Source organism: Lissotriton vulgaris, chromosome 1_1, assembly GCF_964263255.1.
Source record: "Lissotriton vulgaris chromosome 1_1, aLisVul1.2, whole genome shotgun sequence".
Lineage (NCBI taxonomy): Eukaryota > Metazoa > Chordata > Amphibia > Caudata > Salamandridae > Lissotriton > Lissotriton vulgaris.
The window spans coordinates 451,690,742-451,712,587 of record NC_141685.1 but is presented as its reverse complement, the minus strand read 5'-3'; the positions used below and the strand labels follow the sequence as shown (position 1 = coordinate 451,712,587).

Below are 21,846 nucleotides of genomic sequence, written 5' to 3'. Positions count from 1 at the left end.
AAAATTGGATTGGGTGACAGAATTTCTCATCTCACTGGATAGTGTAAAGGATAAACCTGGAACCTCAACCACCACCACCACCTCCTCAACATCCCTGGAACTGAGAATACTCCACCTGAAGAAGAGGACTTCATAGCTCCTGATGGCACCTAGGGACTGTAAATGGCTCCCGGTGGGCAAGTGTTTGGCCTCTTGTTTGCCTGTTTCAGGGACACAAAAAGCAGGAGCAATCCTGACTCCAGGAGACCACATAGGAATGTACCCTCCAGGAGAACTAGCTGGAGTGGGACATGGTGCCTTGAAGCCTGCCATATGGAGCTACGGGCTGTAGGACTGACCAGAAGAAGCATTTCCCAGCAGTTGGAGAAAAGTGGGACTTCATATTTTTTTCCAACTCCCAAGGCCCAAGTAATGTCCCACCTTGGCGGACAAAAAAATCATGTTCAGCTCACTTATCTTTTTGCTAAGCTGAAAACTGGTTTAGCACAACCTTGTAGTAACTGTATCCACTACTGTGGAACCTACAGCTTCCTGCCTAACTCCTCTTTAGGATTTTGGCTTCCAAAAAAGTGGCTAAGTCAGAAGGAAAAACCTTTGACCGGGGTGAGGTGGCATACTTATCTAACTGGTGTATCACCTTTGCCAGGCCGCAAAATCCAGCTTTATCCTGCGCTGAGGTTTTTGCACCAAAACCAGCGGCTTCAGCATATTCTCAATCATGTGTCTGACTTCAAGCGACCTTTGCCAGCCAAAGAATTGTACCTTGCCCTGCTGGAAGATTCTCACTTCCATCATCAAGACTAAGTCCATAGGTAAAATCTTTGACCAGGGTCACCCTCTTGGTGTATCCAATCTCTGCTTCACCATGTTTGCCTCAAAAATCTGGCCTAGGCCCCAATGAAACAAGAGCGGTTATATTTTTTGCTGATGCTTTACTATTCTAGCCACTTTTTGCCTTACAAATTGCAAACTTTGGATCTTTAGATTCACCATATCCTATTTTGATGATGTTGGTGTCTTTTTATGCGGTGGCTGTTTCTCTACTTTTCTAAGTTGGTGTGGGAATTTTTATAGTGTTGAGTTCTTTTCTTTAGAATTGTTGGTACTGCTTGGACGTAATGTGCATTTCTCTTGTATCATACCTCCCTGGGAAATATTTAAAAACAGTTTTGACTAAACCACCTGGAGTTGTTTGAGTCCTTGCCATGATGTTTATTGCTATATGTGTATCATAAACATTTCTCTGTAATCGGGTGTAGGTGTGTTTCTCACTACTCAGAAATACTGTAAAATAACACCATATCTAAATTGATTGGGGTGGAAATGAGAAGGGGGAGTATTCACAGTGCAACTTCCTCCTCTTCTCTTTGAATAGTAAGGATGGTGCATTTATTTATTGTATAACCTGTTGTATTTATCCATGTTGTTGACTAGACATTTTCCCACTATACAGCAATGTTTTTTTTATAATTACAGTCCATAGACTATACAATTCTAAAGGTTCACCGTATACAACAAAGAAAGTAAGGTGTACTCTCTAAAAGATCTATAATTCCGGTTTGTTCTTATTTCCGTTGGGAGGAAATTCCAAAGGGCGCATCATATTGCAATTTGGCTGCATATCTGAGGTTACCATATTGCCAATTTCACAAGCCAAGTGGCAGTGGGAAGGAACAGAATTAGGTTATCAAATGTACATCTTCTGGCACAAGCAATGATGGTATATGCTGGTTTATGCTGGATACCTTTCATGCCTTGAATTATTACAGCAAACATAACATCTCGCTGGCGTAAAGTTCGTGCTTTTAGTACACAAAATGGAGATGAAGGTTGGAACATTGGACCAGATAGGAAGATCAGATGATAATAGCAACTTTTTCTTGTCTACTGTGCAAAGTGTTTCTACGATGATTTCTGATGAGCTCTTTATGCCACAAAGCTTAAAAAGTACATCTAACATACTTTCTTTAAAACGGCCTGTAAGCTCGAATCGAGCATAAAAACTAGTTTATCCTTAAACCAGCATGAGAACTGATGCAGTAATACTGCATTTACTCTCATACACATTTTGCCTGGTAAAGGTTGGCAGCTTTTGTGCAGGCATATTATCCCCCATCCCGTGTTGTGGGTCTCCGAAACAAAGAAAGTAAGGGCTTCTGAATGGTAAGAAAAAGTGAAAAAAGTCTTAACAAATGCGTACAACCTAATCAAAGATTAAATCGCAAAAATAGCATGTTAAATAGAACGGCAGACCACCAAGCAATAGTTAAGATATAGTTTATGAACAACTACTAACGCATTGTGTTTTGTGCCTTTGTAAAAGAAATCTTATTCTGTGTGCTTAATAGGTGTATTCGAAGTCAGTCCTAGTGAAGGGGCCATAGTTGTCTGAAAGAGCCTACGCCAGCACTTTCGGCCTCAACCCAACTGCAAGATTTTGAATGCTTTGTATTTTAGTAAAGGAGGCTTCAAGGACACCCATGTATACACAATTGCAGTAATCTAAACGAGATAGTTAACAAGCTTAAACCACACTAACCTGGTTCTCTTTAGCAAGAAATGACAGATATTTTGGATCATCTCTAGTATGATGCCAAGTGGAAGACACCAAGTTAATCTTCATGGTAAAGCCAAGGTTTCTTCAAGTAACATTCCTAGGGATTTAACCGCCCTAGCAGGAGTATAATGAGCACATACAGTGATGTCCAGGTGGAACGATGCCAATGGTGCATATTTTTGCCCAACATCAGCAACTTCGTTTTGTTGCCCTTTAATTAAAAAGAAAAGTCTCCCTCCCACATTCACAAATGTCTGGAAGGCAATCACTAAGATTTAATTGAAAGTTCAAGGAAGTCTGGCCTGGGGACTAATCATTTCATGTTGTTTGCATAAAACCCCTCAACAAAGCCATGAGTTAAGCAACTAGGTGAACATAACTATTAAAGAGCATAAACCAGAGTCAAGTCTTGTGAAACTCTGCTCTGGTCCTGCATGTAGAAGATCTCAAATTCTTCTTTAGTCAAGAACTTGAAAGCAAGCAATTCCACCTGCAGTTGATGTTAATACTTGGGTGGTATGGTGTGCAAAATAATGATAGACCAGAATGCAAGTCCTGAGTAATTGCCAGACGCTGAGATGGATTCAAGCATTCCATCCATCACGTTTTAGTATAATCAATTGCAGTGCCCTAAGTGGGACGGGTATGCCCACAGGTGGGTCCTGTACATAATGTGCCACCAGAACCAAGCTATACCGGACTGATGAGCCTAATAAGGGTGAAACCAGTCTTGGGTTGCATGTGTTCTGGTTCAGCAAGGGCCTGGCTTGGCAGTTTGTGCTCTTCTGGGATCAGAGTCAAGACTGAATTGCATATGGCTGGGTCCAAACTGAGATGGTATGGTGTGCAAAATAACAATGGACTGGGATGCATCCTGAGTAATTAAAGCTTCATGTCCTTTCCCTTGCTACTGCTTATGGTCAACATCTGCTGAAATATTTTCCAGACTCACCTGAGTACTGTTATCATCCTTTCCACAGGGAGCTTTTTCTGTGAGGAAATTAAGCACCGGGGTACAACAGACTTGCCACTTGCACCACTCTGTTAGCCCGTTGAGCTCCCTGAGTGCAGAAACTACCAGTGATGACGGGCACAATCGGTGCATACAAACACGCATTGAAATGTTCATGCTTCCCACCATCGACAATGACCAGTTAAAATGACTGAAAGTCTATGTCTCTGTGGCCAGGGCAAACTGGTGCGATATTTAAATTTAGTTTTTTTTGTAAAGCCGGAATTAATGAAAACATGCCACCATCTAAAAATAGCAGCCATATCCTTGCAATAAATTAAAATAATAAAAAAGCCATTGCATAACATTTCAACAGAACTGTATTTGTGCTTCTCAGCAGGTGTACTTAAAACACTTGTACACTTTTTGTTTTAATGCTCATCACAAGAAAATGGGATTCATGCTGGCACAAAGAAAATGTACTACTTGGCTTTGAATTATTATAGCCCAAAGATACAGTATAAACATCACAAGGATTACTAAAAACAAATTAGACACAGTAAAGGTGTGTGCCATCTACATGGGTGGATTAACACATGTTTTCCAGCATGCATCTCGGTGTAGGAGAGCCAATTGCTACAGTGGGATGACCCCTGATCCCACGCTCCGTGACGTGGTGGGCGGAAGCAAAATGTGAATAACAGTTGAAGAGACACATGGTTGGAGGGGGCTGAACCAAACCCATCTCTTTATGTACCTCATTGTATTTTTTTATGTATGAATTCTAGGGATTACAGAGGCCTGGCAAAGCAGCTAAAGATGTCTGTGCCAGACCTATAAAAAGGCTCACCTCTCTGCTCTGCAGCAAAGGATGAAGAAATGTGCTTTGAAATATGCTAAGACTGTTCATTAGTTAAGGATCATGTGACATGTTATCCACTCCCATATTTTTTTCTGGGAATTGTAGTTTAGATGTTATTTGTCCTTATCTGTTGGAAATAAGAAAATAAACTGCATACAAGTCGCTGGCGTGTCCCGACATAGAAATGGGATTATTTTACATTGGTTAATCCGAACATTTCCCTCCCTTCCAGAAGAGGAAAACAAAACTGCAGTCTAGCTTGCTTATCATATTTTAGTGTAAGGTCTAAACCGATTGTACAACCGAAAATGCAAGTACCTTCTTTATCCCTCATACAACAAAGGGCATAATTATTGAAAAATCAGGAATAACAATAAGCATCGTAACTTCAGAAAGTTCTGGTGTTTCACCTGAATAAGTCATGTCCCCCACCTCAGTCGATGGTTCTAAAATTGGACGAGTAATACTGCATGGCGCTATTATTCGCATAACGATAATGCTCTCAAAATGATCTTAGTCTAACAATCAAAATGATCAGTTTGCTAATAGCCAGCACAAATCTGGCCGTGCATTGAGACTAAGTACTGAGCTCATAATTGTCTATCTTTATAAATCTGTTGAAAGTTGTTTGTTCACTAGACTTATTGCACAAACTGGGTTATGCACGGCAATACATTCCTACAATGAAAGGTACTTGAGAGTTCCCGTTTGAGAGGCTTTTTTTTATTATCCAATTGCTTGGAAAGGAGTTGGCCCCAAAGTCCATAAAGTTTTGTTGCTCCTGTTTAAGGAATAGAATGGGCTGGCAAATGACTAATGTAAAGTTTGCAATCCTGTTGCACCTTGTAGACATCCCAGGATCGGATAAAAAAGCCAAGTTATCACAGTTTCCATTATCTAACTAGGATGTCACAAGTGCCACACACGAGTGCATTATCTACTTCCTTCTGTATATTGGCTTGAGTGATGGCGCCTCAGGAAGAACACCACCACCTTTAGTGTGTAACAAAAGTTACCTCTTTGATGAATCCTCACTGTGTGGGATTCTCACCTCAAGTGGGGCGTGCATTGCTGATACCCTACCGAATTATACTTTCTAGAAATAGAATCAGAATTTCTATTCAACATCACAAAATAAAATGATGGACGGATTGTGGAAACTTTTCTCAAACACTCACCCCCAGTCACAGATCTGGGTTTAATCCATCGTTATTTTGCTCGCAACGTCATCCTAGTTTGGACCCAGCCATATGTAAATCAGACTTGACCCTGCCCCCCATGGGAACAGTCCAGCTCCAACTGCTAAGCCAGGTCCTCCTCCCTGGCCCGGAAACAAGCATCCTGGATGGGTTTCAGGATATCCCCCCTTCACAGCGAGGCTAGCTTGAATCTAGCCGTGCAGAGACTAAAGGACCCACGACGGGTCATACCCTTAGCCACTTAGGGCACACATAGTAACATCACAGTCCATCATCTTGTTATGTTTGCTATGTTTTTAGGTCTCGCACCTGGCGACGCAGCGCGAAGCGCTGTCTCCAGTGAGATCTATTGTTGCTGACGCCTCGGAAGGGAGACCGAGATGGGCACGCGCAGGGGCAATTGGAGCTCGTGAACACGCACGTACCTACATGCGGTGTGATCATCTCCTGTCCCTCTTCCATCCACGCAAGCCAGCTGTATGTAGTAACTGCGCCAACAAACACGCACCAGCCGCCCCCAGCAAGTGCACGGGTACTTGTCTCCCTCAACAACAAACATGGTGCATGGCGTGCTTTTGCTTTCCCTCCCTCCGCCTTCTCTATGTCTTCTCTCCCACCGGCACTGCAGCACTGGTATCGGTAGAATGATGCCCAAGATGCGTGTGCTGTGGCTCCTATGGGCCCTCGGCTGGGCCGGCATGTACTCCCGGGAAGACCCACTGGTCATCTTGGACTCCGACTCGCCCGCTCCTACCTGCTGAATTTCAGCAGCGCCTGCTTCGCTGAGTTCTACGCGCCGCCACTGGGCACGAGCCGCAGGCCTCGCCGATGTGCACGCTCATGCCGTGCCAACAACACGTGCATGGCGCTCTTTCACTTTCCCATGTTTTGAGTATTGTGCCACAGCCTCTTCCTGTTATATAAGAGGCCATCTTCATTCTACAATTAGAAAGGGTGTGAAGCAGCACAGGGCGTCTAACTAGAGGGTGTTTTGCAGCGCAGGGAACGTGGCATCTCATGAGACAGTACAGGGGAAAGCGCAGAAACAGGGCGTCTAATGTGAGGATGCAGAGCAGCTCATATATCCACTCATGACCGGGTGGAGAGTAGCGCTGGGTACTGCTTGCACAATTGTACACAACCTTCCCCGCTAAAACAAGCCTTTTTTTTTTAAACTCTTGGAATTCTCTTTTATTAATACGTATCCGTCTGTTTTCTACTAGTTGCTGTAGCTCATAGACTAGTAGTTTGTAGGAGATGTTTTCTGCTCGGACGCCACCTAGTTGCCGGCATGTTTCCTCTCCAATGTGCACCGTTTCCTAATGTGACCCTTCCTGGGCACCCTGTCTGGGTGGGGGTGAGGAGGGGCTCAGAGTGGGGGAGGGGTAGATTGTCCTACACTAGGGTGACCTGACGTCCCAGATTACCCCGGACAGTCCCGGTTTTGAGAGGACTGTCCCGGTGTCCCTCCGCTTTCCCTAAGTTTCAAAAAATGTCCCGGTTTTAGGACAAGGAAAAAGTCATCCTTCAAAGCAGATATGAAACTTGTATTCTCATTTCAATGGAGGCCTCTAAAGTAATTTGATTTATCATCTTTAACTTCCCGGAAGCATGGGGAGAGGTCAGATGCCTCCCTGCAGCAGAGGAAAGACAGAGTAAGGAAGGGATGTGGGGGGTATGAGGGTGGAGGGTCCTGCCACAGCTTTTATAAAACAAGCATTTGCAATGCAATATGTCTCGCATTTACGCAAGTTTGAGCTATTGACATTGCAAATAACAATGCCTTTTGTTTTTGTTTTCGTTTTTAAAACCTGAATAAAAGGCCTTATCATTTACAATGCCAATAGCTTAAACTCGCGTAAATGCGAGACCTATTGCATTGGAAATGCTTGTTGAATTTGTTTTTAATAATTAAAAAAAGGTTTCATGGAAGCTGTTCATTGCCCTTCTTGTTTATTGTTTTTAAAGTAAAGTATGGTACCACAAAATGTAAATATTTGAAAGGGTGCCAAGGCCTTTTACCTGCTAATTGTGTATTCTAAAAGTTTCAAGAATGATCAGATATGTTATATAAATTAAGACCAGGATGTGAAGAGAGAGGAACGTTGCGCCAAAGACTCGAGACAGACCGGTATTGCCTTCCCCTGCTGAAGGCTACCAGGATGCATGTTCACACTTTGCTCAGTGGACCTTGCAACCTGCCAGTGCAGACGAGAACAGTAGGTGCTGCTATCTTACTGAACATTAGTTTCATTATTTAGTTGTGATATGGTGGTGTAAAAATATTTTAAACTCTAATTAGATACCTTTCTTTGATTAGCTTAGAGAGTTTAAGGGATGAGGGTGAGATTATAAATATTGATACAAAAAGGTTTTATGATTTTAACATCATTTTACAATATCATTCGCTATTTATACTCCTGGTAAACTTCTTTGCCACTATCTTGTTATAATAGTTACTGTTGATATTGTTAGCAATAAGATAGATTTTGATTTTAAAAATAAATCTTTTAAATTCATACTTTCACCTAAAACACATCTCACTCAAATAGTGCTCAGCGGGTTGTGGGAGGTTGCAGTCCAACTGGCTTTCTGTCTCAGGTTGGCACATTGATAACGTCTTTGGTGCAGGGGGGTCTTGAAGCCTATTCTCCAACTCCATTCTGGTTAAACCCAGAAAATGTATCACATGCATCCTTCCTTATTGAGAATGAGTGTCTAGTATCCTTCTTTGAGGACAGTAAAGACCTAGCCCTAGAGAGGTCTGGGCAGCACCAGGGCATGTTCTGCAGGAAATTCGTCCAGCTTTTAAATAGGATAAGGATCCTAAGGATGGTGCTCAATCAGTACAGGTTAAGTAACTTACATGTAATGTGGTGTCCAAAAGAATTGTTTGTCCTTCCTTCAATTTTTTTTTACATTTTCCCTATAGAATCACCCAACACCCAAGAAACAAAAACCGATGTTGAATAAAATATTTTCACCGACTACAGGAACCTGCCAATTAAGTCCATATATGTCTCCAAATAGAGCAAAGGAAAAACCAAGAGAATTACCATCCGCAGGTAATTTCATTATTTCTATATAATGATTATTTGTGCAGTCATAATTCTACCTAGCTACCTTATGTTCTTGTCTGTGCTTCTGAAAAACACTCCAGTGTAACACTCTTTTAACAGTTTTCTTTCCACTGCTGACATATATAATTCGTTCTCCATTTTTGGATTTTGAGGAGAATGTTTTGGCGTACACTCTTACTACTTTTAAGTCCTCCTCCTAAGCAGCTTTAAATGATGATGGTCTGTCAGGGTCCCTCTCTCAGAAATTGTGATATACTTGACTTTTTGAAAGTTTCAAAAGTTCCATATATATGCATTTAGGCATCTGGATGTATTTCTTGGAAACAGAAGCACATTTCAAGAAATGCTTAAAATTAAGCCACTCTTTATAAATCGACTCCTTTTTTTAAACCTCTGGTTATGTTTTACCACAGGAGTAGTAATAGTGGATTGATTTCTTACTACAGCTTATATGTCTCTGGCTCAAGCTTGCAGGCATTACATTTTCGAACAGTTAGTAGGAAACACCTTCAAAGCAGGAAGGTAGGATCTTGAAACTACGACGTTAAGCCTTCAGTAGTATGTCAATAAAATCCAATTTTTTGAAGAATGTCTAACTGTATTTTCACCTGGGATTCTATTTTGCCAATTGAGATCTCAAACGCGTCTAAGCAGACCTTCAAACCTCCTCTTACTGTACATTGTGCTTGCGTACCTCTGCTTTCCAGGGTTCTACCAACAGGCGAAGATCATTTAAGACAGGAGGTAGAATAAGATCTCTTCGTTCCATTCAAAGACAAAATAATTCACCACTCCATCCTGCATACCTACATGCCCAAAGACGCGCCTCCCACCCACACATTTTGCCCTTTGTGCATTCTCTTGTTCTGTTTTCTTTCATGTGTGTAAATGTTATGCTTACTTCTGTTTTCTAGCTTTCCCGCAAGAAATTGATATTTGCTTTGGGTGACAATAAAATCTTCTGTTAGGAGATTTTGACGCTTAGTCATGTATTCCCTTCCCGCACGAGAGATACAGAGGTATCCCATTGACTGCAAGAGCCTTCTCCCAGCATCTGTATGTATTGTAGCACGTCTCTGCTTTCAATGAAGAAGAGCTTCTCTGAAACCGAAATATTGGGAAGGAAATGTTGAAACAAGAAACAGAATGGTACAAAATTTAACTGATTTAGCCGAGGTGAAAACAACAAGATACAGCATGTAAAGTTGCTAAGATAGTCTCTGTGTGTCCTTCTTAGGTACTGGTAGTAGTGCATTACCCTCAAATACTGAGCACACTTCCATGTGTGCAGGTGTCCCTGTGGCTACCCACCATTGCATCTCTGTACTCCCTACCATGATAAATTGCTTTTTTATGGTCCATGAAGCTCTGCCTCTGTACGGCACATTAATTTCAATCAAAAACCATGTATGTAAAAGTACTGCAGAACTTAATAAATTACAAAGCCCCAGCATGCAGCACCCACACAAGGGATTACCAAAGATGGGGTTGCCTTTGCTCATCCTGATTTCAGCACAAGCATGCCCTCCACCCTTCCTGCTCTTATTGAGGACCTATGCGAAGATTTCAGAGGAGTAAACTGCCTATGGAATTCTTCCTATAGCAGGGGTTGCACTCCTCATACTTCCTGCGGTGCAAATAAAAACTATAACAAATGTGCTTCTGGTTGTATCCGAAATGTAGAAACAGTGCGTGTTTTTTCACCCCCGTGTTCACACCCCTCTTTAGCTGGTCATTGAGGTCTATGGATTCTTGGGAGGGAGAGGACCTAATAACATTTTAATGGCTGCCCAATATTTGCTGCCATCATCGTTTACCACACTAGCTCCTTGTGCATTTTTAAGGTCTTCCACCTACCATATACTCCCAACAGGCAACTTCCATCTCATTTGTGATTGGATCAAGGGATTTTCTATAGTAGTTGTGGCCTTCTGGCTACTTTTGTGTTTCAGTTGTTTGTTCATTCAGTCCTCTCATCGCCACAGTGCTCCCTTTTGATAATAGCCATATGCAAATCAGTTTTGACCCTCTGCCTCATGGGAATTGTCCAGGCCGACTGCCAAGCCAGGTCCTCCCTGGACCGGAAAGAAGCATCCTGGAATCGGTTTCAGGGCATCACCTCTCATCAACCATGCTAGCTCGAATCCAGTGGCAGAGTGAACCCGGGATTCACGTCTGGGCATACCCGGCACACTAGTGATTTCACTTCAATTTCCTGCTACGGGGGAACATTTGTGCATTTGGCTGTAAAGTCTCCTAGGCCAGGATTCTATTTCTACGTGTTGCCTCGTACACAGTCAGGATTTGGGCCAGCATCCATCCATAACCCATGTAGGGAACTGCCCTGTTCTCACAGCCTCTCACGGGTTTGGTTGCCTTGCCTTGCTACCAAGCATGTCTGCCCCATATTGTCCCCATCTTAAACTCGGGCACCAATGGGTCCAAGGCCACTTCATCCCTAGGAACCTATGTTCTAGGACCTCCCAACTCTTCTCAGGCTTGGGCGAGCTCCCACATGTGCACAACTTAGGCTACTTCAGTGCCTTATTCCAACCTGTGATTGTGACCCAGATCGTCCTCCTGGCGTTGGCCCTGCACTTCCCTTCTCACCTTTGGATCTCCAAATCTCTTAGACTCTTACCCAGAATTTATTTCTCATCCTGTGCTCCATTCTCATCAGTGCGAAATGACAATTGATGCTCTAGCTGTTTTCAGGGAAAACTTCCTGCATAAAGTCCTTCTTCTGCCACACTAACTTTATCAGTCTCCTTTGTGCCGAAGGAAGCATCCAGATAGACTAAGTGATTTAAGTAGCATCCTCCCGTCAGGCTCAGAGGACCGTTGGTGCGGCTAAGCGGCGTTGTGCAATGAGCTGGGCGTTGAAGCGGCTAAGGAGCAAGCCGGCATCGGAGCAAGCCGCCCGTACCCGGTCTGTGCCCTGTGCTCACGTGCTCTATGTCCGCCGCCGCCAGATCATTAGAAAGACCCATGACCCTACGGCTCCGACCGCAGCAGGTGGCGGCTGCGGTCAGTGGCAGCGGACCACGGTCGGTGGCGGCGGCGGCGCCCTGCATAACAAAATGCTCATGAGGCTTAAGGCTGGCAGGCACTGAACACTGGCACAGACACTGAACATTGAAAAATGATGTGACTTGAAGTAACTTGAGCAGCCTCGAGAGGTAAGTGGACAAAGCGAAGCACAAGACCGATCCCCAGATCCTCCAGTGGAAGAAGCCAGAGGCTGCGTTGCAGGTGAGAGCGAGAAACGGGTGCGAGTGAGGAGAGGCGACGTGCTTCTCTTCACTACACTCCTTGTTTTCTGCTGTTTTCCTGATCCCCTGTATCGCCTTGTATTGCCAACTCGCCTCACAAAAGTCCAGTAAACACCTTTGCTTCCCTCCAGCTCTCTGCCCACAGCTTTAGCTCCAGCGAGGGGTGAAAAGAGTGGGAGGCAGGAGTTTGAGCAGGCGGCATCAAGGTACTGAGGCTCTGTGGACCTGCGGACTTGTGGACCTGCAGACTTGTGGACCTGCAGACTTGTGGACCTGTGCCTCTCGGGCACTACTTTCCAGCACTTCCCAGTTGAGTGCAGTTGAGGCCTGAGAGCTGAGAGCACTGACTTTCCCACTCCCCTCATGCGGCCCGGTAAGTTACAATAACTACATAGGGCGTGGTTAATGACTTTGGGCGAGGTTGCGGGCGCTGGGGGTGAATCCCTCCTCTTTAAGAGAGTCTGTGGAACGATGGAGAAAGTGGAGTAATTGCAGAAGAGCAGGGAACCGGACTTCTTATCCTTCACACTCCCTGCCCAGTGAGATTTCAATAGACTATAATAGAATATAATTGAGTATCTTGTAATGCCATCCAGGTGCTTGCGCTCAAACGCAAAGTAGAAACACTTACAGACCTGTCAAGGCCATCTGCTAGCTCAGTAAGTCGCTATACGAACCACAGTAGCCCCCTTAAGCTCCAAAAAACTATCTGGCGAAGGAGAAATAGGGATCACCTTTCACATTTGAAAACCTACCCATCTGTGATGTCAATGCTCACAAAGTGTGTAAGGTGCTCCAAGCGTGGTAAGGGGACAAACGAAGAGAAAAAGGAGGCCCAGGAAGATGTGGAGATGGACACCCATGTAATATCGGAGATTGAGGAGGGCTTTCAGTTCACTTATCCAGAGGTCAAAGCCGCTCTTTATCCTTCCGTAATTATTCAACAGAATAATAATGGTGAAAATATTCAGTTGTTGTCAACTACACAGCCACCAGGTGAAATTGTTTTACAATCAGGAGGGGAGGACAGTAAGATGGAAATGGATTTAAGCAAAGCAGAAGGCACCCTGAAAGAGAACTTGAATAGAAAGGAAAATACTAAATTATCACCATTGGCAGGGTTGGTATCTCTGTTTGACAATCCCCCAAGCCAATCCAAGAAGTATTATCGGATTTAAGTCAGGTCCCTCTCCGTTAAAATTGGGTGAGCCTGCGCTAAAGGTACCACATTGTATAGACCTTAGCTCTGAACTGGTGAAAATGGAGGACTATACTCTACTGGACAATGCTAAACAAATGAAAAAAAAAAACAAGGAACTGAAGGCGCATATGAGAAAAACAAGCACAATGGAGATGGATCTGAAATTGGGAGTGTCTCCGGTCTTATTAGCTGGTCAATCAAATATGCCCACCGAAACGGAAACAGAAAAAATTGCAGTTCCATCCCATAATTAAGAAGTTAAATAGTACAAAATCACCTCCAAGTAGAAAGGTTCCCAGGATCTTGGGGTAATCTACATTGAATATGGGTCATAAAACTGGGTTAGATAATGGTAATCAGCCGATCTGCTCGAACTTGGTGCTGATTAACCCACAGAGCCAAGAGGGACAGGAAGAAAGGGGGACTCCTAAAGTCAACATAGGCGACAGTGAGAATCAGAATCAGAGCCTTCCCCGGAATATTAATTTAGTTAATTATGAAACCAGTAGAGACCCCACACCTGGAAAAATATAGACAAACTCACATGTGCCTGTATTAGAACAAGTCTTAGTTACTGGGGTGCCCCTCTTCCTCCTTGTGGCTAGGATACTTTCCCAGTACAGTTTGATTCCGGCCAGGGAAATGTCGGGGATGGGGACTTATTCACAGTTTGTAACAGGGTTATGTTAGAGAGGGGTCCGGTCTTAGGGCAGTCTGGTAAAAGGCCCATAGGGAATATTAGGGCCAGTTGTCGGGCAGGTGAGCAGGACCTTGCTCAAGTGCCCTTCTTCAGTTGTTAACCGAGATAAAGGACTTGGGACCGATAACAAGGAAAGAGCTTGAGTTGGTCTACTTAGATCTGAGGAGCGACCCCCCCCCCCCCCCCCCAAGTACTAAAGTTTCATTCACGTAGGGGTAGTTTCAATGTTAGTAATAGCTAATGTAGATTGCTTTAGGAAAAAAGGTATAGATGTGTTCTCTAGTGTCCCCTTGCCCAGTTCTGTCTGAAAGCTCAAGAATGGTCCATCAGATGCAAGGATGCGGGGTCTCTACTAACAGGGGCGCAAAAATACCCTAAACCTTAAAGACATTGAAATAACAGTCGGGAGAAATCTAGGAAACAGAGAAATTTACATTTTAGGTCCCAAAGTCCAAAGGCTCAGTAGTCCCAATGTGGAGGATGAGGTGGCTAAGTGGAGTTGGGTGGCCGGTACCCTGAATGGGTCAAAAGTATTAACAACTAAGCCCAAATTGCGGGGCTAGCCAATTGGGAAGAATCTAGCAGGGGTATTAAAAAGTAGCTGTAAGCATAAATCATTATTAGAAATGACCCCAAAATAAGTTGCCTCAAAGAAACCTGGAAGGGGGAGGATTTTGATTTTGAGAACTTTTATGTGTATTGTGCAGCAAAAACATCTGTAAAAGGGTATGCTAGTGTTGTTTTAGCTATTTTACTCAGCTGTACCATGAGATGGGATCCTGTGATCTATATTCATCCCTCAAAGTGTTGTATGGGAGTGAAGTTGAAGATTGGTGAAGATAACTTGAAGCAAGCAGTTTTCCTTTTACTGTTCAACATGTATATTCCTCCTGGGAGAGCGTCGAACTCATTGGTCGATTCAATCTGTACTTTTATGCAAAGGTTGGGTAACATTGAAGAATGCTCACGGATTATTATGGTGGGTAACTTTAATGCCAAATTATTCAACAGTGCAGTCATTTCTTTTTCAAACCTTGAATTAGAGGAAGTATAGTCCATTCCAGATTCTGTATTGCCGGACCATTTAAGATCAGGTGAATTAGGCTTGTTACTGCTGCATAATCTTAGAATTTTAGACCTTATAATGTTAAATGGCAGATTATCAGAGGATTCCCCTGCCTCTTATACTTATCGGGGCGCATATGGTCACTTAATTGATTACATGGCGGTATCTTACCAACTATTTAATGTATGTTCACAATTTAAGGTATTTTCTACAAGTATGAGTGACCATAGTATTTTTGCCGTTAATGTAGATCTAGAAATCGAGAAGCCTGAACTCTGGAATCAGAGGGATGAAAAGGTCTTATACAATTGCAATAATGGACGCATTTGCTGGTCAACTAATTTGCTCCCAAATTTCAAGAGGGTCTTTGAAAATACTGCTTTTATTTGTATTTAAGAAACCCCTATTCACAGGTTTGAGAAAATCTTGGCTACAATTAGAACCTTTGGAAGAAATAAGCAGGTTAACAGTTTTGCACCATTAGTAACTATATCAAGGGAAACAAAATGTAATCGGGAAATTTATGCTTTAATTAGAGATCAATTTAGGCTGCCCACTATAAAAAATGCAAAGAGAAATTATTAGACTGAAACAAGTACGGAAAAGGAAGATGGTATCGGATCGTAGAGGGGTCGAAGACTCAAATTGGGTTAGACTTCGAGAGGTTGCTCTTTCTTTAGATACTAGGAAGTATGTAAATGTAAATGTATAGGCATTTATATAGCGCACTACTTACCCATAGGGTCCCAAGGCGCTTCAACCGCTGCGAAACCCTTCCTGGCTTCCCTGAGAGATGGTCCCTTAATGGGTATCTCCAGGGTGAGACCAGGCATCCCCGGCGGTCTGGAGGGACCGATAGTGAAGATGAGGCAAGCTAATGCCCAGAGTTGCCGAGTGTGATCGCTGATCAGAGTGGGCACCGAGGCGAGAGAATTATCGAGTCCGCTGACCCTGGTCCAGAAACCTGCCGCGCCGGGAATCGAACCCTGGTCCCGGGCCGTCCTCTGCTCTCGGGTCTGCCGCCTCTAACCAGTGAGCAACACTACTTCACAAGTATTGGGCAGTGACCATGGGGAGCGATTATGGTGCACCCTCATGCTAAGAAATGTAGGGTTACATTAAAGGTGCAAGATACTCTAGCGCGATGGGCTCAGATGACATACCAATAGCCATAATAAAACAGGATGGCGAAGAGTGGACAAAATTTCTGCATCCGCTGTTTGTCCATTGCTATACCCATGGTGATATCACACAATCCTGGAAGGGAAGTATAATTGTTCCACTATCCAATAAGGGTCCAAAAAATTCCCCTGCCAGCTTTAGGCAGATCTCTCTCCTGGATGCAACTGGGAAATAATTGGCAAAGAGCATCCTCACTCATCTGCAAGATTGGGCATTTGTAAATAATTGTATTCCCTTAGAACAAACAGGATTTTGCAAACCTTAAACGAAAAATACCCAGTGAGTCGGGGAATGCTGTTATATGCGGTTTTTAGGTCTCGGCCTGCGTATGCTGCGCTTGCATACTGTTTACAGTATGGGGACTTGAACCCGCCCCTCTTCTCCATTGGCTGGCTTCCTAAAGGGAGGCCAGCCATTGGAGAGAGAGGGGCGTCACTCAGTTGAAGACGGGATTTGGGGGGGGTGTTTTTTACTTTCTTTCTCTTTTCTTTCTCGCCTCTTTCCATTGGCTGGAATTTTACCTTCCAGCCAATGGGAAGAGGAGAGAAAGAAAAACACGCCCCCGAATCCGAAAATGGCTGTGCTTTCTCCAAGGCATTTCTGCTTCGCCTCGGAAAAAGATGGTTGGTGTTGTGGCGTGGTCCACTTTCAATTCAAATAAGCTTTATTCGGTCTTTTAAAAACCATAAAAGCAACAAAAAGAAATACATACATGCATATACGACTCAACAATTCATTACGAGGTTAAAAAAAAACGACTATTTAAAACAAACTAAAATCAATTTTAGCAAATCAACTAATAAAAGTAATATCGCATGGTACACAGAGTCCCCTTCACCAAGCATTATAATTCAGTACTTGGGGGCCAGGATAAAAGTCATACAAGTCCCAGATACAAATGGGGCCATCTCCAATTTTGGGCTCGGTAGATCGTAGATAGGGGACAATGTTCTTGTGTTTGAATTTAATTAATATCAAGTCTCCCGGAATGTCTTTGGGCAACATACCTAGCCACCCCACCCTCCTGATGCTCAGGATTCCGCCATCTAGAGCAGGTGGCAACGGTCTGTTGTTTTTGAGCCAAAAGATGGCTTTGTTCAGCAGGTCCTGGCGTGTTTCAAGTTTTCCCTGACTAAGTGCAGGGACCTCAGAGAGAACGGTCACGTATGGGGCGGCTTCAGGGGGTAGATTAATTCGGTGCCTTCTTTCTTGGAGTATCCTAGGAGCTATGAGAGGGACATGTGCAGGATTAGAAGTAACATTGCGACCACTTGGAATGGGCATATTAAGAGGGGAATCAAATGTTCGTGCTTTCCTGTGAGCAATAGACTTGGGCTTTTCATGGTTGGTAGAGAGAGTAGGACAAATGGGTGTAGCAGTATTTTCAGTTAATGGGCCTGTCACAATGCTTGCTAAAAACATGTAAAGTGCAAATAGTGATAGTGCAAAAATGACAATAAAGTGCAAATGTTACAACAGATAATTCCAAGTTAAAACATTGAAAAAAAGGTTTTTTTTGTAAAAGGAATCTTGATTTCCTTTTTAAAAAGTATATTTCATAATATATATAGAAAGAGACACCACATGGGGAACAAAGATTATATTTTGTAAATCCGGACAGGTTTTATAGGCATAATGGTCAATCCTAGATACAAGTGTAAAGGTCTTCTCTGTCATTGAGACCATTAGGATTTTTCGTATTAAGCTCCGAGATGTATCTCGTTTCAAGAAGGCGAAGTTTGGCCTCACGGTCTCCTCCCCTCCTTGAAACTTCGACACAATCAATCAGGAAAAATATGAGCTTATCTGGTATGCCTAGATATTTGTCCTGAAAATGCCTGGCAACCGGATAATTTTGGTCGTGCCCTGATATTGCACGTATGTGTTGGAGTATCCGTTTGTGGGCGGGCAGCTTCGTGCTGCCCACATGCTGGAGTCCACACGGACACTCCAACACATAAATGGCATAATCAGTCTTGCAGGTAAGCCACTTGGAAATAGCAATAGGATAATCAATTGAAGGGACTTTTAAAGTGGGTCCTATTGCTGCCAAATTTACAGGCTTTGCATTGAGGACATGTCTTAAAGCCCTTCTTTAGTGTTGACCAAGTGGAGGAGATACTTGGTTCCAAAGAATTACTGACTAAAGCCTTAGACATGGAGGGGGATCTTCGGAATGTAAGTTCTGGTTTGATGTCTACTTTGTGACCAATCACTGGATCACTTTGAACCAGATTCCAGTTTTTGTATAGGATTTTCCGGAGGGCCCCATGTTGTCGGTTATAGGTCAGAATAACTCGTGGGGAAGTAGTTTTTACTTCCCCTACCAAGGAAACATCCAAATGGATTTTTCTTGTTTTGGAAATCAGAGCCTCCTGTTTGCTGACTGAATTTGTACGCTTGATCGCTTTACTGAGATTCTCATTGGAATAACCCCTGGCCAGGAAACGCAATCTACATGCCTCCTGTGCAGCCACACATTCGGCATTAGTGCTACAAATTCTTTTTATCCGGAGCATTTCCCCGAAAGGAATGCTCCGAATCAAATGGGCCGGATGTTGGCTATTAGAGTGTAGTATAGTGTTTCCTGCACTGGGTTTTCTGTATAGTCTTGTACTGAGAGTGTTGCCTTCTATAAACACCTCCTCAACATCCAAGAAGCAGATGGATTCTGAACTCCTATTTGAAGTGAAATTTAAATTGATGGTGTTTCTATTGATCAAATCAACAAAAGTGTTTGCATCATCAGTGCTCGCCCTCCAAATAACAAAAATATTGTCAATGTAACGTAAATACAGAATAATGTTGTTAGAAATAAAGTTGTGGTGTTCGCCGACTAGGACCTGCTCCTCCCATAGCCCGACGTGTAAACACGCGTAGCTAGGTGAGAAGCAGGACCCCATCGCCACACCTCTGACCTGGTGGTAGATCACGCCATTGAAGATAAAAAAGTTTTGTTCGAGGCACATTTTGGTCATGTCCAATAGCATTGTTTTGTGTGCCGTTGATTGAAGGGAGCCTTTGTTCAAATAATAGTCCAATGCTTTCAGTCCATCGCAATGTTTTATCGATGTATAAAGAGATGAAATATCCAAAGTCATTAAAACCATGTCTTCTTCCCAGACAAACTGTTCGATTTTGCTGAGGAAGTCAAAGGAATCCTTGACATAAGAATTTAGAGTCTTAACATGATTCTGTAAGAAGAAGTCTATGTATTTGGAAACATGTTCCAAGGAACTGTCGATCGCCGAGATGATAGGACGGCCCGGTGGTGTGGAAATATCCTTGTGAACCTTTGGGATCAAATAGAATGAAGGAATGACCGGGTGATCCTTCCTGAAGTATCTGAACTCATCATGGGTAAGGAGTCCAGCACTTCTCCACGCTTGTAATTTTTGATGTTGTTCCACCCACATATTTTTGACAACCTGGATATTGCTTCTGTGATAACAGGAGGTATCATTTAATTGCGATTCCGCCTGCTGGAGATACATATTTCTGGGCCAAAGGACAACGTTTCCGCCCTTATCGGCCTGTTTCACGATGATGTTGTGGTCCTTCTGAAGTTTCGTGATTAGTTGTTTGTAACACTGATTCTGCTTTGATATATGAAACTTCCTTTTGTTTGTTGTGGTATAAAGTTGTTTAATGTCTCGAACCACACTCTCCTGAAATGTATCCAAATTGTCATGGGCCATGATGGGTTGAAAGGTGGATTTAGCCTTGAAAGGGGTGACCTGTTGTCCTGTTGAATCTAGTGGTATTTCCCTTGTATTGTCAACAGTTGGCTCATTTTGTAAGTCCCAAAGGGTGTTAAAGGTGACCTGACTTTGGCTGCTGCTCATGCTGGAGCTTGATGCCGTTACAGAATGACTATCCTTTTTTGGATGTTGTTCAAAAAACTTTTTCAGTTTCAGTTTCCGTGTAAATCTATAAATATCCAAGCGAGTGTCGGCATAGTTCATATTACACGGTGGACAGTACGATAGTCCCAAATTGAGCACAGCTGTCTCCGCAGTGGTGAGTTTTAAATTTGAGAGGTTGATTACTGATTTTGCTTTGTTTTCTTTGTTGATGACGTTTCCAGTGGCCCTGTTTGGTCGAGCTGACGCCGCTTGAGGTTCCGGGCGTGACATTTTCTGCGCTGCCAGCGTTTGCGGTTTGCCCGCTGTTTTTTGGTCCACGGATTTTGTGTGACCTCAGGGTTTCGCGTCAGTCCTGGCACAGGCAGTCGACCTCCTGTGCCAGGGAAAGTTTGGTAAACCCCAAGTTAGTTTCGCGGCTTGGGTCCAATTCTGGATCACTTTCCACTGCAGAACTTAAACTGGAAAGGGAAGTTGCTGATAATAGCACATCTTCTCTTGTCTGTTGGGTCATCATGTTGGTACGTGCTTTCGCCTTTAACGCTTCATACCTTTTGGCGTAAGTGAAAACTTGTCCATTTAAGTAATCAATTCGATCCCTCTCAAATTTATAGGCTTTTCTTTTTTTAATAATTTCCTCCTCTTTAGTCAGACGAGTCATCATGTCGGCTCTTATTTTAGTGATTGAATCTGTGACTTCTATTTTAGATATTTCATCCTCCAAGGCATCAATCTGTATTTGTAATTTGATGCGATCACTTTCAGCGTATTTTACCAATATGCGCAAATACACACTAGAGCAATTGAGATTCGCTTCAGCCCATTCCGCTAACATAGCCGGATCCGGGTTCTCGTAGCTTGGAGCTATGGTACTTCTCAATCCTCTGGGCACTCGCCCCACTTCTAAATAATGGGAAAGAGATCGATGTTCCCACCATTTTGATTTCTCAGAGCGCATTGCGCGCTCTAATTTCTTAAATAAGTCTTTGGTGGTTGTAGTTCTCGTTTCCTGTATAGAGGGTGTGGTGCTTGAAGATCCCCGGGTCGGGAAATCCAGAAACATGAAATCTGCTGCCTGAGCTCGATTGCGCAGTCTGTCGGCGGCCATAATCAAAAGCGCTTGTAAGTTGTGGCTGATGTTTGTAATGCACTAGAAACGACAAACTGATAACTGTGAATAAATGTCCTACCAGTATGTCGCGCACACTTCCCACTGCCGTATCCAAAGTGTTCTCCAGGGTTCAAAACTCAGATACCGACTCAGACACAGGGCTCTGGTTGCCGTCCCACCGGAACACATTAACGGTGAAGCAGGGGCTTTGCGGCTTTCTCCTCGCCGGAGATAGTAAACAAATCCCAGACAAAGTCCGGAACAACAGCTTCCTGCCGCGTTGCCCTTAGTTGGGAAGGGGTCCTGCTCGTACCTGGAAAGCATAGGTACCTTGGTATTTACGAGGCTTGCCACTCAAAAGACAGGAAACTGCCCGATGCAAAGTGGCAAAGAGTCAACCCAAAAGGTGCTGGTGCAAGGTGATTTATTCAGGTAAAGCCAGCGCTGCCGCCATGATGCGTTTCGCCTTCGAGAAGGCTTGATCACATGACAAACTGCTCTTCGCTGAGCAAAGCATAAAAATGACAGTGCAAACCATTTGATCATGAAAATGGTAAAAATACTATGTATTCAAACGCTGAGATCATGCAATCAATGAAGAAAGCCTAATTCGAAACATTTAAAATGTTCTAGATTATTAATGTTTCACAATTATTAAAACCTATTGTATGGTTTGTAAATAAATAAATAAGCATATTTACAAGACACAAACTGATAAAAACGATATATATATACATGACAAATAATTGTATCTATGTACAAAAGCGTCGGCCCATTGTAAATATATAGTCAAAATATCCA

At 43.3% G+C, this 21,846-nt stretch overlaps 1 protein-coding gene across 4 annotated transcripts in view; it reads left to right on the top strand.

Annotated features, from left to right (window-relative positions):
- ITGB3BP (integrin subunit beta 3 binding protein) overlaps positions 1-21,846 on the top strand; it is a 317,465-nt gene that overhangs the window by 116,651 nt on the left and 178,968 nt on the right. For all 4 annotated transcript variants that reach the window (XM_086953560.1, XM_086953548.1, XM_086953554.1 and 1 more), the window contains one exon: positions 8,503-8,635. In XM_086953560.1, coding sequence (XP_086809686.1) covers positions 8,533-8,635 — 103 coding nt within the window. In that variant the 5' untranslated portion in view covers positions 8,503-8,532. The remainder of the gene's footprint in view (positions 1-8,502; positions 8,636-21,846) is intronic.